The 18,318-nt window shown below is 59.2% G+C and overlaps 1 protein-coding gene across 1 annotated transcript; it reads left to right on the forward strand.

Moving 5' to 3' along the window:
• The first annotated feature begins 4,387 nt into the window (after positions 1-4,387).
• Positions 4,388-17,017, forward strand: ARPC1B (actin related protein 2/3 complex subunit 1B). Its single transcript, XM_052660022.1, has 10 exons — positions 4,388-4,478; positions 10,693-10,769; positions 11,469-11,573; positions 12,006-12,228; positions 13,198-13,305; positions 14,111-14,317; positions 14,403-14,478; positions 15,371-15,576; positions 16,305-16,395; positions 16,698-17,017. The coding sequence occupies exons 2-10, from the start codon at positions 10,706-10,708 to the stop codon at positions 16,734-16,736; spliced, it is 1,119 nt and encodes a 372-aa protein (XP_052515982.1). The 5' UTR covers positions 4,388-4,478; positions 10,693-10,705; the 3' UTR covers positions 16,737-17,017.
• The last annotated feature ends 1,301 nt before the right edge of the window (positions 17,018-18,318 follow it).

Here is an 18,318-nt window from a genome sequence, read left to right on the forward strand (position 1 = left end):
AAATGAATACAGCGCGGCCTTGAGTGTGGCCTGGCCGCGGGCCCAGAAGTGGAGCAGTGGTTCCCACATGACGCTAGTACTATTAACGTGGGTAACTGCGTTCTCAAAGGACATCGTGATGTTCTGAAAAGAGCATGTTTTGCCCTGCTGCTGACCCACGGGAAGCACCACTTCCCTCCTGGAGGGAATCCTGGCCCCTGGGCACCTGCCTCTGTCCGTCTGCTGGAGGAGCTGGAGGAGGAGCCTGGTTCTCCCCTGGAGCCTCCAGAAACCTCCAGTACCCGTTCAGCCACCGAGGTGGGCTGTGGGCCTCTGACCTCCAGCGCTGAAAGAGAAGGCACCTGCATGGTCTCAAGGACCGCCCCCCTGCCTCCCCATCTGTGTGAGTTGTTCTAGCAGCAACAGAGAAGGAGTCCACAAGGTCCATTCAAGAAAGGGGATGAGGGAGTTCCCTGGGAGTCCGGTGGTTAAGACTCCACACTTGCATTGCCGGGGGCACGGGTTCGGTCCCTGATCGGGGAGCTAAGATCCAGCAAGCTGGGTGGCGCAGCATAGAAAGAAAGGGAAGAAATAGGATTGGGAGCAGTTTTTCAAACAGGGTCAGAGCCCATCGGAGGTTGTAGGAGAAAGCATTCTGCACCACGTGGAGTCAGTTCTGTTTCAGACACACAGGGGAGTGGGGAAAAGGCCACAGCGTGTACCCATGGGGGTCGTGACCACAGTACAGTTCGAAAGCCACTAAGGTAGAGTCACTCATGTGAGTGGGGCTTGATGAAGAACCAACACTGCTGATTCTTGCTTGGTCCAACACGGCAAGGTGTGCCTCGCACCAAGGTCCCCGTGCCAACACCAAGGGGAACGGTCGACAGGCATGCACTCCTCACAGCAGGCTTGAAACTGGGACTCCCACATTATAGAGATGAAAAAACTCAAGTCCAGAGAGCCAGTAAGAGCTGGTACCTCCAGAGCCCTGGGGGCAACCCCCAAGCATGCTCCCTGCTGGGCCGGGGCAGGGAGGGGAGCTGCCTGGCCACCCAGCCCCGTTCTGTCACCACATTTGGGAGATGGGTGCTGTCACTGAAACCAGGAGGGGATCTCCGCCCCCCGACGCCCCACCTCTGGCAATAACTGTGGGGTCTCCTGGTAGACCTAGGTTTCTCATTGAGCCATGTTGATTGATAGGGACAGAATAAAGAGACACAGTAGGTGATTATTTAAATAGTTAATCCCATGAGGAGACTGTAAGTAGAAAAAAATATGGGATGTGAATCTGAGTGAATTCCGGGAGTTGGTGATGGACAGGGAGGCCTGGCATGCTGCGATTCATGGGGTCACAAAGAGTCGGACACGACTGAGCGACTGAACTGAACTGAAGTCGGAAAAAAATACAGCTAGCTGCTGTAAGCTAACGAGCAGGTTTGCTTAACCACAGAACCAAGCAGGTTTGCTTGGCAACAAAACCATGCGACAGACGCATGGGTCTAGCCCCCAAAACAATGAGACAATGGTGACACGAGCCCCACATCCTGCCCAGTGAGCTCAGAAAGGTGAGGATCCCTCGGACATGCTCTCTGCTCACAGGAAAAACAGTCATTGGTGGCCGTGTCGGGACAAGCAACTCCCCTGCCCAGCCTGGAGGGGGAGCTGATGATGGAAGAAACAGGTGTTCTCCCCCTCCCCACTTTTCCTTTCATTATAAACCTGTAGCCCACCAAGTTCTCTGGCTGCAGCAGCCCTTCACCCGCCCGGTTGTAAGCCTGACAAGCCCCCTAATAAATTACTTATTATCTATCACTTTGTGGAATTCTTTCTGCACTGAGACATAAAGGGGTGGTATCAGAGCTCTTCAGAGCCCCCAGATGACACCACATGGGTTCAGCGTGGCTTGGGCTGTGAGCAGGCCCAGGCTGGGGCGCACCTGGCGTGTGTACCCGGCCTCCGTGCGGCGTACCTTGGCCGTCCCAGGCTTACCTTGGAAGAAGGCTTAGGGTCTCTCCTCTTTCTTCCTCCCCACAGGGTACTGGGTGGCACCCTTTGATCTCAGGGAGAGACCCAGGGTCCCCATCCAGGGGTGGGCACGGGCTGAGACTGAAGGTGAAGAGGGTGGGCGCTGCTGGAAAGACTTGCCCCCTGGCCTCCCACTGCCTGGGCGGGCCCACCACTGCCTGAGCCCAGAAGCCCAGAGTGAGGCTGCCCTCTTGTGATCGGGAGGCAATAAGGCCAGTGCAGTGAGGAGGAAGGAGCAGAGAGCCAGGGACCCTGCGCCAGCCCCGGGCCCACAGCCCTCCCTGAGTGGGCCGGCCCTGAGGCGTCGGCAGGGCCGCAGGGCTGTCTTCCTGGGAACCCTGAGAAGGCAGAAAAGGCAGTGTATCGCATTTTCATCCCAGGGAACCGGGGGAGGCAGATTCCAGGAAGACACACATCTCTGAGTTCTTGAAACTCCAGGTTCTCCCCACCCAAGGACTTGCTCCACTGGAGGCTTAGAGCACTGTCCCCCAATGGAGCCATTTCAAATAACGCACACACACACACACATACACACCCCCCCACCGCCCGTCGCTTCCCAGCTTGAGGTGTGTTCCCTATCTCTCGGGTCTTCCCACAAGGACTGCAAGGCCTGTGAGGTAGGCGAGCAGGGCTTGTTAGGGCTCAGCCTCACTTCACAAATGCGGAAACCCAGGCACTGCAAGAAGAGCAGCCTGAAGCCACACTCTAGGTCAAGCGGCTGAGTCAGAGCTGGGTTCAAACTTCTGGCCCCACGGGTTCCTTCAGTCATTGATTCATTCGGCAAATGCCTACCGAGTGCCTCCTGAACGAATAACACAAACACGCTTTCTGCTCGCACATAGCTAGCACTGGCTCATCAGATCAGCTCAGTTTCACAATGAGGGAAAGGGAGGCCTTGGGTGTGCATATTTGTTAGAACGCTGCTGGGGATGAGTAACAGAGAAACAACTCAGAAGTGGATTCCCCGGCTCAGGTATCTGAAACCCCTGGAGTCAGGCTGAGCTCAGGCTGCTGTCGGAGGTTGACCAGGGAGGGCTGTGGTCATTTCCTGGGACTTTCTGCATCTCGAGCCCCACCACCCTCGCTGCCCCACTCCCCGTGTCATCAGGCTTCCCAAATTCCAGAAGGTACTGCTTTCTCCTCTCCATCCGAAGAGGATGAAGGATGACTGCTTTTCTCCAGTCTTCATCCGAAGTCCTGGGCTTTGCTTTGACCAACTCTTAGGTCACAAGTCCAGGACTAGGGTGAGAGCACTGCAGGGGGAGGAGGCCACCATCGGAGGTGGGGCTCAGTCCCACCTGGGGGTGTTCCCTGGGCATCTGCAAAGCTGGGGAGAGGCAAGCGGAATCCAAGGATGCAAGTGTCACCGCGGCATTGAAGTGCCCTTGTCCTTACGGGAGGGGGGTAGCCGGTACAGATCACTCGAAACTTTTTTCTGACTGAAGCCATCACTTATATTTGCCACTGCTGGATGTGGTGGTGTGGAGTTGGGGGCAGGGGTCCTGCTAATAGCCCCTCAGTGTCTGCCCAGAGCCAGGAAGGAGCTAGAGTTTACCAAGCACGCTGTGTGCTCATCTCAAAATGCTCCTCACCTTTGGACGCATTTCCTCCTCCCGGCCACCCGCAGGTTGGGATTATGTAATGGGAGCCGGGGCTGGTGAGCCCAGGACCCTGTGGAGGGGGTCAGGGACAAAGTGACCTAAGAGACACTGACTCCTGTCCTGCAACATAAAGGTAAGTGGGCCAGGTGTGGACAGGACGTATCAATGTTCCAGGCAGAAAGAACAGCAAGGGTCAAAGCCGGGAGACATGTGGGTGCCCGGGACCTCCTGAGACCCCACACCATCCGCCCATGCCACTTAGCGTCTGGCTGAGAGGAACGCTGCGGGAAGCGCCACCTGCCGGTCATCCCCATTGATGAGGCAGGGGGCAGGGATGGAGAGACCCCTCTGGACCACCTGGCCCAAGACCCACCACATTCAGGCGGCTGCGAGTCCGCTGTGACTTAAGGACGGGAAGCGGTCTGCGGTGGAAAGAGGGTCAGGAAGTGGGCCCTGGGAAGGGGCTGGACCAGCCGAGGGCTCCCCCGTTTTGACGTGAGGACCCCGGCAGCAGGCCGGCGGCCCGGACTGCCCCTGATTGCCCACACGCCCCGCACATGCGGAGGTCTGGTCCCCGCTGGGAGGGGGCCCGAGGCCGACAGAGAGTTGCGCCCCTCGCCGAACCTCAGTCTCCGCGCCCGACACGCGGAGAGCAGAGCACGCCTTCCGGGCGGCCCGGGTGGGCGCGGCCCCAGGCGGGGAGGAGGGCGGGCCCGGGGCGCCCCGCCCGCCGCCCGGCCCCGCCCCGTCCCCGCGGGGCTGAGCCCGGAGGCCCCGCCCCCCGCCCACGAGGAAGTGGCCGCGCGGCGCGGCGCCCAGAGCCGGTTCGGCGCGTCGACTGCCCAGAGTCCGCGGCCGCGGCGCCCCGAGGTGAGGGGGCGCGGGGGCGGCCCGGAATGCCGGGGTCGAGGGGAGCGCGAGGAGGGGGCGCGTGCAGGTGGGGAGGGCGTTGCGGGGGGTCGCCAGGAGATGGGGGGCCGCGGGGAGCTCAGGGACGGGAAGGGGGCACTGAGGGCCCCGCTGGACGTGAGCGGGCGCGCGGGAAGCGGGGTGCTGGCGGGCGGGCGACCTCCTCCGGTCGAGGGCGCCGCAGCGCTCCCCGCACTCCGTGCCTTCGGGGCGCGCGAGCCCGCGCGTCCACCTCCGCGCCCGGCCCTCTCGGCCTCCCCTCTCTCCCGTCCCCCCACCCCCGACTCTGCCCGGCCGTCGGTGTCCCCCGTTATTTCGAGCCGGAGGGCCCCCACGCCCAGTCACTTCCCCTCCATCCTTCAGCCTTCCGGGTTCCTCCAGCGGGGAAATGAGCTGGCGCCCCCGCCCGCCTCGCCCCTCCTCCCTCCCTCCTTCTCTCCCGGCCCCCAGCCCCCCGCCCACCCCGGGGCCAGGTCGAAGGGGTCCGATCCAGGGGGGACTGCTCGGGTCCGGGAGGCGGACCTCCTGAGCTCGCGGGCGCTGGACCGGCGCGTTCCGAGCAGCCCCTCTCTCGCCGGCGGCCCAGGGACTGGGGCAGGGCCGGGACCCCGGGGCAGCGACGGTGACACAGAGGTTTACTGGCATGAAGCAGCCTTAGCGGGCCCGGTGCAGACGCGGAGCTGGAGGGCTCTCCGTTTCATCTGGGCTGTCCCGGGAACCCCCCCACCCCACCCCCACTGCTACCCGGTGGTTAAGAGCACCCTGGGCTGGCAAGGTCTTCCAGACCAGAAGCTGCTAAGAGCGCCAGCGTCTTCCTTCACTGGCCACTGACCTTATTTAGCAAGCCGCCTAACCTCCCTGGGCCTCAACTTTGCTTACCTGCAAAATGAGGAACTTTCAAGCTGGGAGGTTTACATGTGATCATGTGTGTAAGACACTTGGCAGCGTGCCAGGCACACACGGGCTAGATGTGTACTGTTATTGTCCTTGCTTTTGTTATAAGGCCTGCCTATACACTTATCACCTCTGAGATTTAGGGTCAGAACCCCATACTGTGCCGTTGTAGGAGCTGGTGACGGCGCACACTTTGGTTTTTGTCTGCATCTGTTTCTTACTGGTTAAAACAAACACTAGAAGAGTTCTGGGGCTTCTCTTAGGGCATAAAAGAGAATGTATGTCAAAGTCCTGGGTAACTTCTGGGCATTTAAAGAAGCCAAGTAAATTAGTTAATTATGTATGCGTATATAATCCACACGTCTTAAATCAACGTGTTCGCTGTTTCTCTTTATGTTTGTAGTCATCTGCATTTTTCTATCCTGTCACCATTATAGAGTTGCTATGAACATGTTTGCTTTAAAAAAAAAAGGCAGTGGCTGTGTTTTTTAGCATTGAAATGAATTTATGCCACAAAAAAATGTTAACAATTTTAAAGTTCCTGTTACTGGTATTTTGTTCCGTTTGTTTCCACCTGGTTGGTTGGAATTGTATGTTACCACACTGCCCTTCAGAGAGACTTAACAAATTAGCAACAAATGAGAATTTCTCCACAGTCTTGCCAGCATCCAGTTTCATGTGTTTGGGGGGTTTGTTTGTTCTGTATTATTTTAGGTAATGCTTTATGGTGCCTTAGGATGATTTTCACTTGTCTTGCTTGACTTGACTTTGCCTGGCTTGTAAGACCTCAGCAGTGGAGTTGGGGAGGAGGGATTGGTTGGTCTTTTGGGGTGACTAGGGTTGTTCCACACACAACAGGAAGTTGAGTAACAGCTCAGCACGAGTGCAAAATGGCTTGCTGGCAGCTCCCTCGAGTGGCTGAGCTGGGTGGGGACTTCCCTGAGTGTCTGCAGAGCAGAGTTCCTTGCTCCAGGCAGCTCCTGCCTAGTTTAGCCTCAAATGCAGCCAAACCTCTGGATGCAGAAAAGGCCGGGCTGGCAAAGCTTCTCTGAAAGCAAGAAGGAACCTACACCCAGTGCCTCGTCCAGCCCCAGCCTTTTCTGGATAGAGATGTGGGGGAAACATTGGCAGGAGCACCCAGTCAGTATCGAGAGAGTCAGAATGTGAACCCGGCGTGTAAGGAAGAGACGTGAGGTCTGAGACCCTTGGCTGAGCAGCTGGGAGCTTCACCTGGTTTGCTTTGCTTTGGAAGGGCGCTGTATTCTCCCCAAATCCTCACAGAGGACCTTTTAAATGAAAGATCTCTGAGCTTTTCGGATCATGGACCCTATCAGGAAAAAACCTTGAGCGCATACTCCCAGTAAATATTTACAAGTTGCATATATGTACCAGTGAAATAATAGGGCTGGTCTGTAAGGAATAAACTAAGATGTGATTCATTCATGCAATCACAGTCAAGCAGTATTTGCTGAGCACCTACTGTGTGCTGGGCACTCTAATTGGTACTGGGGAAGCACTTATGAACAAAACGAATACCCCTGTGCCCATGGAGTGTATGTTCCCACCCCAGTATGTGGTCCTTGGCAACCCCTGCCTGGACACCCAAAGCTCCTCCAGCCATCAGGCTGCTGTCCTTTCCCTGTACCCTCAAACCCCAGCCCTGGGTGATTCCCCCGTCCATTCGTTCTGAGCACCACCGTATGCCAGACATGGGGGAAGTGCTGCCTGGAGCACAGAAAAATCCTGGCTCCAGGTTGGTAGCGGGCAGCTTGGAGCCAGTGGGGTAGGTAGGGGTGGAGTAGGGGGAGTCTGTTGGGGTTTGGCCGTGCTCCCCCAGACTCACTGTTTCCAGGGTGATGGGGGCACAGAGCACTAGTCATGGGCTCCCAGTCGCAATGCCATCCCCAGGGCCCCCTCCTCTCTCTTTGTCCTCGACAAGCAAGTGGGTCCCCAGAGCTGGCTCAGAGCAGGGTCACAGGGATAAGTGGGTAAATGTCCCCGGGGCCACGGCCTCATCCTGCCTTAGTCTCCACCAGAAGGCAGCACTGCAGCATTGCCTTGTCCACACCCTTGGGCAGAGCAGCCCCCAGGGCACTTTCCTCAGCCAGGGTGACTGGCAGGCAGTGGCATCCACCCCCAGCCCCTTGGCAGGGTGGAGATTTCCCTGGGAATGATGAAGGCACGGTTCCTATGGCTGGGTGGCCTGGTGTGAAGGCTGATCACACGGAATGATCCCCTGATCCAGGAGCCAGGAGGCTGAGCCCCAAGGCTACAGTGGCTGGAGAAGGCACACCCCTCCCTGGGCTCCCACTTCCTCCATTGTAGCATGTGGGGGATGGGAGGCCCTGCTGGCTTCAACTGCTTTGCAGAAGTTATGAAAAAGGGGAAACACGTCTGTCTTCCTCTCTCCCACTCCTTTCAACTGTACCCCCTCCCTGCTTTAAGGTGTGGGTTAGTAGACTAGGGAGTATTCCTATCTGAATTTATACTAAAGTGTGATTGGCTGATAGGTGTGCTCTGAACCTGCCTGTCCCACTGTGCCAGCATACCTCCCTCTCACATTGAGAAATTTTGGGTCCCAGGAAACAAATGGCCAGGGCTCCCTGAGTCCTCTCAGCTGTGTTATTTGTCCTCTGCAGACCCAACCTCTCCATCTTCATAGCCTGAAACCCTGAAATGTCACTAGATTGTTATGAGTCTGGCCCACAGGTCTGGACACTGTCACTAAGAGCCCACAAGGGCAGAGGTACCCAGCCACACAGCAGGACTGGGACAGAACCAGGAAGTCAGGTTCTGCTCTGGCTGAGTCTAGGGTCCAGGACCCCTGGGGCTGCAGCCATGAGGCTTCTTTCCTTCTGGGCCACCTAGGGTGAAGAGCTGGGTGATGGTCAGCCTCCCCTGGAGTCAGGGGCCAAGAAGAACCCGGCTGGGGTTTGGAAGTGGGCATCTGACCGTAATATCCCCCCAACCCCATCCCTTGACCTAAGGGAAGGGGGGCCAGATAAGCACAGCTTAGTGGACAGGCCTGGTGCACCCACCCTGCATCTTGGCATCTGTGGTGTAGACACGGATGACCCCCTGCCCGCCCAGCCTGGATGCAGCGGAAGCACTAGGGGAACCCCGTCTGGCCTGCTGACCTAGGCCTGTGGCTCCCAGGCGCCACTTCCGGGGCCTTTGCTTTACACAAAAGAGGCCTTATAAGGAGACAGAGGCTGGGGAGGCAGCCGCCCTGGGAGCTGCGTGCTCGTGTGTGTGTGTACAAGGCTGAGCATGCATGTGTGTGTGGGAGCAGTCACGCGTGTGCAAGGCTGACCACGCACGAATGTGTGTGGCCTCAAGCCTGGCTGAGTGTCCACTTTCTTTCTTAGCAAAGGCTGTCCGAGGACCCACTGGGTCTGGGGCTGAGGGACCAGGCGGGCCCTGCCCAGTCCTGTCTGTGCACCTGTGCGTGCCCGGCCGCTGCTGCCCCGGGAAATTTGCGGGACTTCCTGCTATACATTAAAGTGGGATTTGTGGTCGCTGAGCACCAGAGTCCCCAGCAGCACAGTGGGTGACACCGCAGCTTGATGGGCCCCAGCTCAGCGCTGTTCCTCCCTCAGGGGTCTTGGCTGAGACCCCCGCTGGGGGCAGAGAGAGACCCCAGGGTTCCAGCAGCACCCCGGCAGCCAGGGAGATCAGGGCTCAGGCCTGGGCTGGGAAGTAGCCTTCCCAGGGCCCAGCCTTGGGCCACAAATCTCCCAGTCAGATGGGGGAGGTGGCTGAAGGCCTGGGGACACCCAGACATGGTGGGGTGGCGGTGCTGCAGGTCTGGTTAGGTGGCCTCCCCCCCAGACCACCGCCTCCACAGCCGTCATCTGGGGCTCAAGTTGAGAGTACAGGAGGGCTTAGAGCTGGTGAGTGCAGAGCGCTCAGGAAATGTTGCTTGGCCTTTTCTTTTTAACATTTAAAAAAATAACTTACTCAGGCTGGACGCTAATGGCAGTAAAAATCTGTGTTCATCAAATATTTATCGAGCACTTACTATGTGCCAGGCATTTAGGCGCCGGGGGTAGCAATGTGAACAAGATGCTCAGAAGTATATGTCTCCATCAAGCAAGTTACATTCCAGCAGGGGGAAAAAGACACAGCAGAATAAAGGAGGACAATGTAACCTGTGCTCAGTAGGGTTATCTGAGGGGAAAACGAGGGACTTGAGAGTCCCTTGGACTGCAAGGAGATCCAACCAGTCCATCCTCAAGGAAATCAGTCCTGAATATTCATTGGAAGGGCTGATGCTGAAGCTGAAACTCTTAATACTTTGGCCACCTGCTGTGAAGAACTGACTCCTTCGAAAAGACCCTGATGCTGGGAAAGATTGACAGCGAGAGGATAAGGGGACAGCAGAGGATGAGATGGTTGGATGGCATCTCCGACGCGATGGACATGAGTTTGAGTAGACTCAGGAAGGCCTGGCGTGCTGCAGTCCATGGGGTTGCAAAGAGTCGGACATGACGGAGCGACTGAACTGAACTGGGAGAGTCTGGGGCTGGGGCGGGTGGCAGCCTGGATCAGAAAGCAGCCTTGAACGCAGACTTGAATGCCAATGGGGAGGGCAGGAGCTGTGTAGGCATCTGGGGTGAGAGCTTTGAAGGCTGAGGGAACAGCTGATGCGAAGGCCTGAGGTGCGTGTGCCCAGGATCAGCCCCTGCCGGGAGGCCCACCCTACACAGGTGAAGCATGCCGAGGGCCAGCACATCGATTCTAGACCAAGAGCTGCCGTTTCATGAACACCTACTATGTGCCAGGCGTGATGTGTTATCTTATTTCACCCTCTTAAATCTCTGGGGAAGCGGGGGAGGGCAGGATTCCTATTTCCATTTTGCAGATGTGGAAACAGGTTGAGAGAGGGCGAGTGACGTGCCGGGGTCACACAGCTGGCAAGCAGTGTGGCTGGGCTCCACCCTGGGCTCCCTGTGACTCTGGGAGGCTGAGGCGGGGAGAGAAAGGGTTCAAGAATGTCCACTTTGGGTCTTTCCAGATGAGTAGGAGTTTGCTGGACAGAACAGGAAGGGGGACGTTTGGCGGCATGGAGAGGGTTAGCACGTGGAACTGGCCTCCCAGGACCATGAGGCTTGACCTTCCCTGCAGAGGGAAAAGAGCACGTGTGAAGGCCAGCAGGCCTGGCACGCTCCTGGAGGAGGACGGTGCTCCACCCACGGGGAAACTGAGGCACAGGTGATGACACCCTTCCCCGAGGCCAGAAGGGGTGCTGACCTGTGTTCCCTCCCTGTCTTTGGCACAGGAGCCAAGCAGCCATGGCCTATCACAGCTTCCTGGTGGAACCCATCAGCTGCCATGCCTGGAACAAGGACCGCACCCGTGAGTCCTCGAGGCTCCCTCTGGCAGCTGCACCCGTGCTTCATCCCCGACCCTGAGATCCTGAGTGTCGGGAGAGAAGGGACCCCAAGCAGGGTAGCCAGGCGAGCAGGCCTTGAGGGTCGGAGGCCAGAGGGCAGCCCCGCTTGTGCTGGGCACTACTGTGGGCGCTGGGCAGGTGGCCTGTCCTCTGCTAGTGAGGGCTTGGGGGTGGCAAGTGTAGCCTGCAGTGAAATGAGCTCTGAGGGAACAAGCAGGGTAAGGGGAAAACGATGGAGCTGGGGGCTGGCTTCGAAAGGGTGGCCCTGAGGCCTTTCAGGGGAGGTGACATTTGCATGGAGACCCGAAGGAAGTGAAGAAAGTCAGTGTGCAAGTGCAAAGGCCAGGGCGGGTGCAGCGACCCCAAGGTCGCAGAGCCTGGGGTCATCAGGAACAGCCCAGAAACTGTGGCTGGAGCCTGGTATCCCCAGGGGGCAGAGCTGGGGGGCGGGGGGAGGCAGGGAGAGCTCACAAGACTGCCTTAGGGATGTTGGGGGTGGTGGACACAGGTGAGGAGTGGCCAAGCCCTGAGGAGGTGTCCCAAGGAGGGGGGGTGGGTCCAGTGAGACCCAAGGCAGAGGAGAGGCCAGTAACGAAGGACAAGGTACTTCCCAGGTGGCCCGTGAAGGGGAGCCTGAGCGTGTCCGCCCGTCTCTCCTGCAGAGATCGCCATCTGCCCCAACAATCACGAGGTGCACATCTACGAGAAGAGCGGGAACAAGTGGGTCCAGGTGCACGAACTCAAGGAGCACAACGGACAGGTGACAGGTGGGTTGGGCTTCTGGGATCACCCTCCTGAACGAGGGCAGGGCAGAGCCAGGCCGTCCACCTACTCACAGTGTTAGGTAGGAGAGTTTGGGTTGCAAGCATTGATAACAGAACCCTGATTCAGACTGGCTGAAGTTATAAAGCAGTTACATGGATGGGTTCATGTTACTGAAAAACACAGATGTTGGAAGGCTTCAGGAAAGGCTTGATCCAGCACGTCAGCATTACCAGGGACCCATTTCTATTTTTGTCTCTTGGCTTGGCCTTCCGATGTGTTTGCTGATAACTGAGAGAGCTGTAACACCCCCAGTGAACTCTAGCAGCACCCCCTGATTCAATCCTGATTGTGACCTCGAAGCCCCTCCTCTGTGGACACTGTCGAGCCACCTCTGCTTGGATGGCTTCAGCCTAGTCCTTCCTCCCACCCCACAGGCATTGACTGGGCCCCGGAGAGTAACCGCATCGTGACCTGCGGCACAGACCGCAACGCCTACGTGTGGACGCTGAAGGGCCGCACGTGGAAGCCCACGCTTGTCATCCTGCGCATCAACCGCGCCGCTCGCTGTGTGCGCTGGGCCCCCAAGGAGAACAAGTTCGCTGTGGGCAGTGGCTCCCGTGTCATCTCCATCTGCTATTTTGAGCAGGAAAATGACTGGTGGGTGCCCAGGTGGGGTCAGCGTGGGTTTGGAGGGACCTGGGGCTGCAGACCAACAGGTGGTGGGACAGGAGGGTCCCAGAAAGCCACTGGACGGGGAGTCAGGACCCCTGTTCACAGGACCCGAGAAGGGTGTCCTTTCCAGCCCTTGGCAGTGAGGCGAGGGGCTCCCTGCACAGCGCCTGGCCTCCCCTGGCCCCCTCTAGTAATAAGGACACAAGCCACACCAGGGCCGCTTCTGCGGGCATCACACTAAGCCCTGCACACGGACGCAATGACCCCCGCAGCCCCCTGGACTGGGCGTCTGCTGCCATCCCTGGTGGCGGTGGTGGTTTAGTCGCTCAGTCGTGTCCTACTCTTGCAACCCCGTGGACTGTAGCCCGCCAGGCTCCTCTATCCAGGGGATTCTCCAGGCAAGAATACTGGAGTGGGTTGCCATTTTCTTCTCCAGGGGATCTTCCCAACCCAGGAACTGAACCCGGGTCTTCCGCACTGCAGGCAGATTCTTTACCGACTGAGCTATGAGGGAAGCCCCGCTGCCATCCCCACTTTACAGCAAAGGCCCTGAGGCAAATCACCTGCCCACGGCACCAGCCGTCACGCACCAGGGCCCACTCACAAGCTCCAGCCATGTCACAACCTTCTCTCCGGGGTCACTGAGGGCAGAGGACGGGCAGGAGCTCAGACTGGGGTCTGAGAGACTTGGGTTCAGGTCCCACCCTGACCAGTGAGCAGCCTCGTGACTTCTCCTTAACCCAGCGGCCCCAGGGTAGTTGCGAGGTTGAAAGGAGACCAGGGGTGGCGCTCCCATCCAGGGAGGGACCCAGCTGGCCCGGGCCCTTCCCTCCTGGGACCTCTGCGGTCTGCAGGGCCCAGTGGGAGCCTGGAGCCCGAGGCGCTGAGGTCTGAGGGCGCTCACCTGTCTGTCCCTCTCTCCCCCGACACCTGTGTGACCGCTGCCGTGTCCAGGTGGGTGTGCAAGCACATCAAGAAGCCCATCCGCTCCACTGTCCTCAGCCTGGACTGGCACCCCAACAACGTGCTCCTGGCCGCCGGCTCCTGCGACTTCAAATGCCGGTGAGGGCCGGGGCCCTGCCGTCAACACAGGATTCATCGGGGGTCTGAGGGTGGGGGGAGCCCTGTCCCGAGAGCCCCGCCTTCCAGACCAGCTCTGCTGCCAGGGGGTGACCTGGGGCCTCAGTCCAGCTACTGTGAGGTTTTGTTCTTTGAAGGATTGTTCCTGGGTCGTCTGTCCGGCCGGTGGGGAGTCTTAGAAGGACATACACCTTTGCCACTTAATGTCAGCAGGATCTCTTTTCTAGACCCTCCTGTCCTCATTAGAACCTCCCACTCCTTCAGCTTCCTGATTTTCATCTGAGGGGAAAAGAGTGGGTGTTTTTATTCACACTGAGATAGAAATGACTGAGGCTGGGACAGTCTCTGCCTCGTCATCTTAAGACCTGGAACACAGAGACTCCAACTGCCTCTGGCTGTTTCTTACTTTGGGCCCAGCACCCCTGAGTCTCCCAAGGCCTCTGGCTCCCAGCTCCAGGCAAGATGGCCTGCATTTCTGAATCGCCCCTGGGCAGTGAGGCTACAGCAGGCACCAGAGGCCCCAGCATGGAGCGGATACGGTCCAGAGAGCTCCCAGGACTTGGAGCTGGGAGACCTCCTGGCCCTGCTCCATTGCACAAGTGGGCACTGAGGCCCAGACTTCTCCAAGCATGAAGACTCAGGTCGTGAAAAGCCAACCCTGGTACCCACAAACTCAGCTAGGTGCTCTGGCCTCAGCAGGCCAGTTTGGGAGAGCGGGCGGGGGCTGGGGTCCCTTCTCGGGTCCTTCCCAGATCCCATCCATCCCCTTTTCTGCCTCTCCCGGCAGGATCTTCTCAGCCTACATCAAGGAGGTGGAGGAGCGGCCAGCACCCACCCCGTGGGGCTCCAAGATGCCGTTCGGAGAGCTGATGTTCGAGTCCAGCACTAGCTGTGGCTGGGTGCACGGCGTCTGCTTCTCAGACAGCGGCAGCCGTGTGGCCTGGGTCAGCCACGACAGCACCGTGTGCCTGGCCGATGCTGACAAGAAGATGGCGTGAGTGTGGGTCACTCGAGTGGGGTTGTGCCCCAGCACCGAGAACCAGGAGCCCGCGTGGCTGACATTGTGCTCTCTCTCTCAGCATCACCACTCTGGCCTCTGAAACGCTGCCGCTACTGGCCGTCACCTTCATCACGGAGAACAGTCTGGTGGCGGCGGTAAGGAGGGGGTCCGGGAGAGGGGCTGGTGACAGCAGGTCTCCCAGTGGCCCCAAGATGCCCAGGCAGCCCTCGATTTGTCCCCGCTCACGCCTCTCCTTCCTCCCTCCCTCCCACCCGTCCATCTCTACTCGGAATAGGTGGGGTTACACTGGGGTAACGACATCAACAATCCCCAGTGGCACCAGCTGCAGTGGCCTAACATGGGAAAGTGTTTGTTTCTTGCTCACTTTGTTCGGTCTGGGTACTGGGATGGGGGCTGTCTCCCATCTGGAGACAGGGGACGTGGGGAGCTATGCCCTGGGCCAGACCTTCCTGTTTTTACATTTTATTGGCCGATGGAAATGACAGGGCCACACCGCACTCAAAGAGTGGGTGCTTGTGGTGGCTGGAGGTGGGTGGGGGTCCTACTGTGTGCCCAGAAAGGTGCCACTCTTCCTCCGTCCCTCCCGCCCAGCTCTGTCAAGTCTCTCTTCAGGCCTCAGCAAACTTACTGGGGTCCCAGGGGGATCAGGCCCACTTTGCCTAGGGAAGGGTCCAGCCTTGTCTCCCCCAGAGCACATGTAACTGGATGGGATGGGGCCGCTGGCCTCCCAGGGGAGTCCCAGACCAGCTTTCTCAACCAGATGCTGGCCTTGTGGGCGGAGGGGGCCGCTCCTAGGTGCTCAGCCGCAACATCTGGCCCCTGTTACTATACCCGGGGTCCCTGAGCAGGCATCGGCTGCCTGGCACTACACCCACGCCCTGCCTCCGGCACCCCCCGGATTGGTGGCCAGGGGTGACTTGGCCTTGCACCTCCCCCGGGGCCTGGGGTTCCCCTAGAGGAAAGTGGGGGCGCTGCAGCTGCGCTGGCCAGCGCTCCAGTGGCACCCCGTCCTGCCCCTCGCCGCAGGGCCACGACTGCTTCCCGGTGCTCTTCACCTACGACAGCGCCGCGGGGAAGCTGAGCTTCGGTGGGCGGCTGGACGTCCCCAAGCAGAGCTCGCAGCGCGGCCTCACGGCCCGCGAGCGCTTCCAGAACCTCGACAAGAAGGCGAGCTCGGAAGGCAGCGCGGCGGCGGGCGCCGGCCTGGACTCGCTGCACAAGAACAGCGTCAGGTGCGGGCGGGGCCCGGGGGCGGGGCCACTTAGGAAGGCGGGTCCGTCTCTTCCGGCGGCGGGACTAGCATCAGGCGGTGGGCGAGCGGGCAGCCTCGCTCTGCAGCCCTGGGACCGTGTGGGACCGCGTGGGACCGCCGCAGGGCCGGGTGTGCGGGTCTGGCGGGTGGCCGGGCAGCGACCCACGGCCTCCTAGCGGGCGGGGCCTGAGCTGCAGCGGCTCTGGGGCTAGAACCTGGCGGGGAGGCGCGGAATGAAGAGTGGCAGCGGTCTCCTCGAGGAGCTAGGGTGGGATCGGAGCAAGAGACCCTGAATCCTGCCAGCCGTGGGTGTCCGCCCCGTAGCAGATGAGCGAGCACGGCCAGGCCTTGGCCCTTGTCTGTTAAGCCCTCCTGTGGCCGCCGGGTCCCGTGTCTTCAGACCAGACCGTTTTGCCGACCTTCCAAGGCTCTCTGGAACTAGCCCTGCCTCTTCCCAGCCCCACCTTTGGCTGCTTCTCCCCATCACACCGTGTTGTCACTGACTCCCTGGGTGCACGTCCTCTGCCCACGCCGCCCTGTGTCCCTTGCAGACAGGCTGCTGCTTGCCTCTAGAGCAGACTTGGGAGCCCTGTCCTCTGTGATCCTTCCCGGCTGGGCACACACACCTCACCGGAGCGGGCTCCCCCAGCAGTCAGGGGGCTCCTGGAGGGCAGGGTGGGATCTGTAAAGCCCTCCTCCTCTTTGCAGCCAGATCTCGGTGCTCAGTGGGGGAAAGGCCAAGTGCGCGCAGTTTTGCACCACCGGCATGGACGGCGGCATGAGCATCTGGGACGTGAAGGTGAGGCCTGACCTCCACCCCTGCCTCCCCCCAGGTCCCCAGGGCGGGCCCCCTACCCCCCACCTTCTCCCTGGCAGCCACCTGGACACTCCAGCCCTTCATCCCTGCAGAAGGGCCCCTCAGTGGAGTGAGGACCCCTTGGCACCCTCTGCAGTACCTTCCTTCAGGGCCAGGATTCAAACCCAGGTCACCTGACCCCAAAGGCCAGGTTCTGTGTCCGGCGCCAGGTCCCTGCGGGTGGTGGTGGGATGTCTGCAGGACAGCTGAGAACCAGCCTGTCTGTCCTGCTTTTCTCCTCCCAGAGCCTGGAGTCTGCCCTGAAGGACCTCAAGATCATGTGACCTGCGAGGAGTGTGCTGCCCTCGGCCCAGCTGCTGAAGCGGGTCGGGGAGGCTGAGGGCCGCTTTGCTGAGTTTCTGGGGTACCGGGTGGGGTCCCCACCGGGGCTTCTCCCACAGGAGGGGAGGGACGGGGAGGGATGGGAGGCTGCTTCTTGGCTCTGGAAGGAACGATTGCTTTTTTCTTAAAGAAATGCTTTAATTGTAAAAACTTCTCAAAGCACTCTGGTGGTCATGAACTGCTTCAGAACGTGGAGGTAATAAAAACACAACTGTAGACACGCTGGCCTGTGTCTGGAGGAGGGGTCAATCTGGGCAGGGCACTGGTAGCTTCCTGCCGTTTGCCGGCACAGCTGATCCTCACAGAGGCGGCTCCCCCGTGGTTGCTTCCCGCCGTCCAGCCTGGGAGCTGCCAGGACCCGCCGTCTCCTGTCACTCACTGAGCAGTCAGATGCCAAGACTGGCGACTGTACACTCTGGGCTGGTTCTGGGCTTTGAAGGAAATTACTGTTTCTCTATTTGATGTTTGCGGTTGGTTTCTCTAATAACTGCTCATTTTTTAAGGATAATCCCCCTCCCCTTCCTATTTTACTGGGTTTTTTTAATCACATGGGTTTTAGTCTAACTAGGTAATGCATTACATCAGTAGATCCTCACATTTACAAGAAAAATGGTACTTAAAGGTGGCTCCTCTCCTGCTCTCCTGGGGCCTCTCTGTTCTCAGGATAACCTCCGGAGTTGGAGGAGACCCACTGATTCTTTTTTAAATCAGGAAATAAAAATTCTAAGTCCCCAGGAGACAGTTCAGGCTATATGGTTTCCCATGTGCCTGTGCAATCAGCTGCATCTGACTCTTTGTGACCCCGTGGACGGTAACCCTGTCCATGGATGGCTCCTCTGTCCGTGGATGGCTCCTCTGTCCGTGGGATATTTCAGGCAAGAGGACTGGAGGGGGCTGCTATTTCCTTCTCCAGAGGCCCTTCCCCACCCAGCGATCAGACCTGCATCTTTGGCATCTCCCACCTTGGCAACCAGGTTTTTTACCACTGCGCCACCTCGGAAGCCCTCCAGCTCCCCATTATTCTTGAGAAAACCTGTGCCTGGCACCTGTTCAGCTCTCAGGAGGCTGCTGTTTGGGAAGTGGCGTCCCTTCCAGAGGGCTGGCTGCATATGTGGCAGTCTTCAGGAGCCCACATGACTGAGCCAAGCCTGGGTTTCCCGACCACCACCCACCGCGAACAAGGTAATAACAGGTAAGGGCCAAGCAGTAGTGCTGGGTGTTGGGTCCCTTCCTCCCAGAACTGAAATCCTGGGGCTGGCACCACCAGGGGGCACCAGGAGGACAGGACTTAACGCTGCACGCAGGCCCCTGGCCCCTCTGGCTTAAGGTCCCTGTGTGGTTAAAGGAGAAGAGACGGGTGGTTCCTGTATACTGCGGTCCTTCTTCCTGGCTTGGATGCCCGGGGTCCAGTCCCTGTACCCAGGACTGGTGGCACCGGAACCCTGTGGGGTGGGTCTGAGAGGGACACAGGGTCCTGCTGGGTGCAAACAGCTCAGGCATGGGGGCCCCCAAGAGTGACCACAG

The sequence above is a fragment of the Budorcas taxicolor genome, chromosome 2 (assembly GCF_023091745.1).
Source record: "Budorcas taxicolor isolate Tak-1 chromosome 2, Takin1.1, whole genome shotgun sequence".
NCBI lineage: Eukaryota > Metazoa > Chordata > Mammalia > Artiodactyla > Bovidae > Budorcas > Budorcas taxicolor.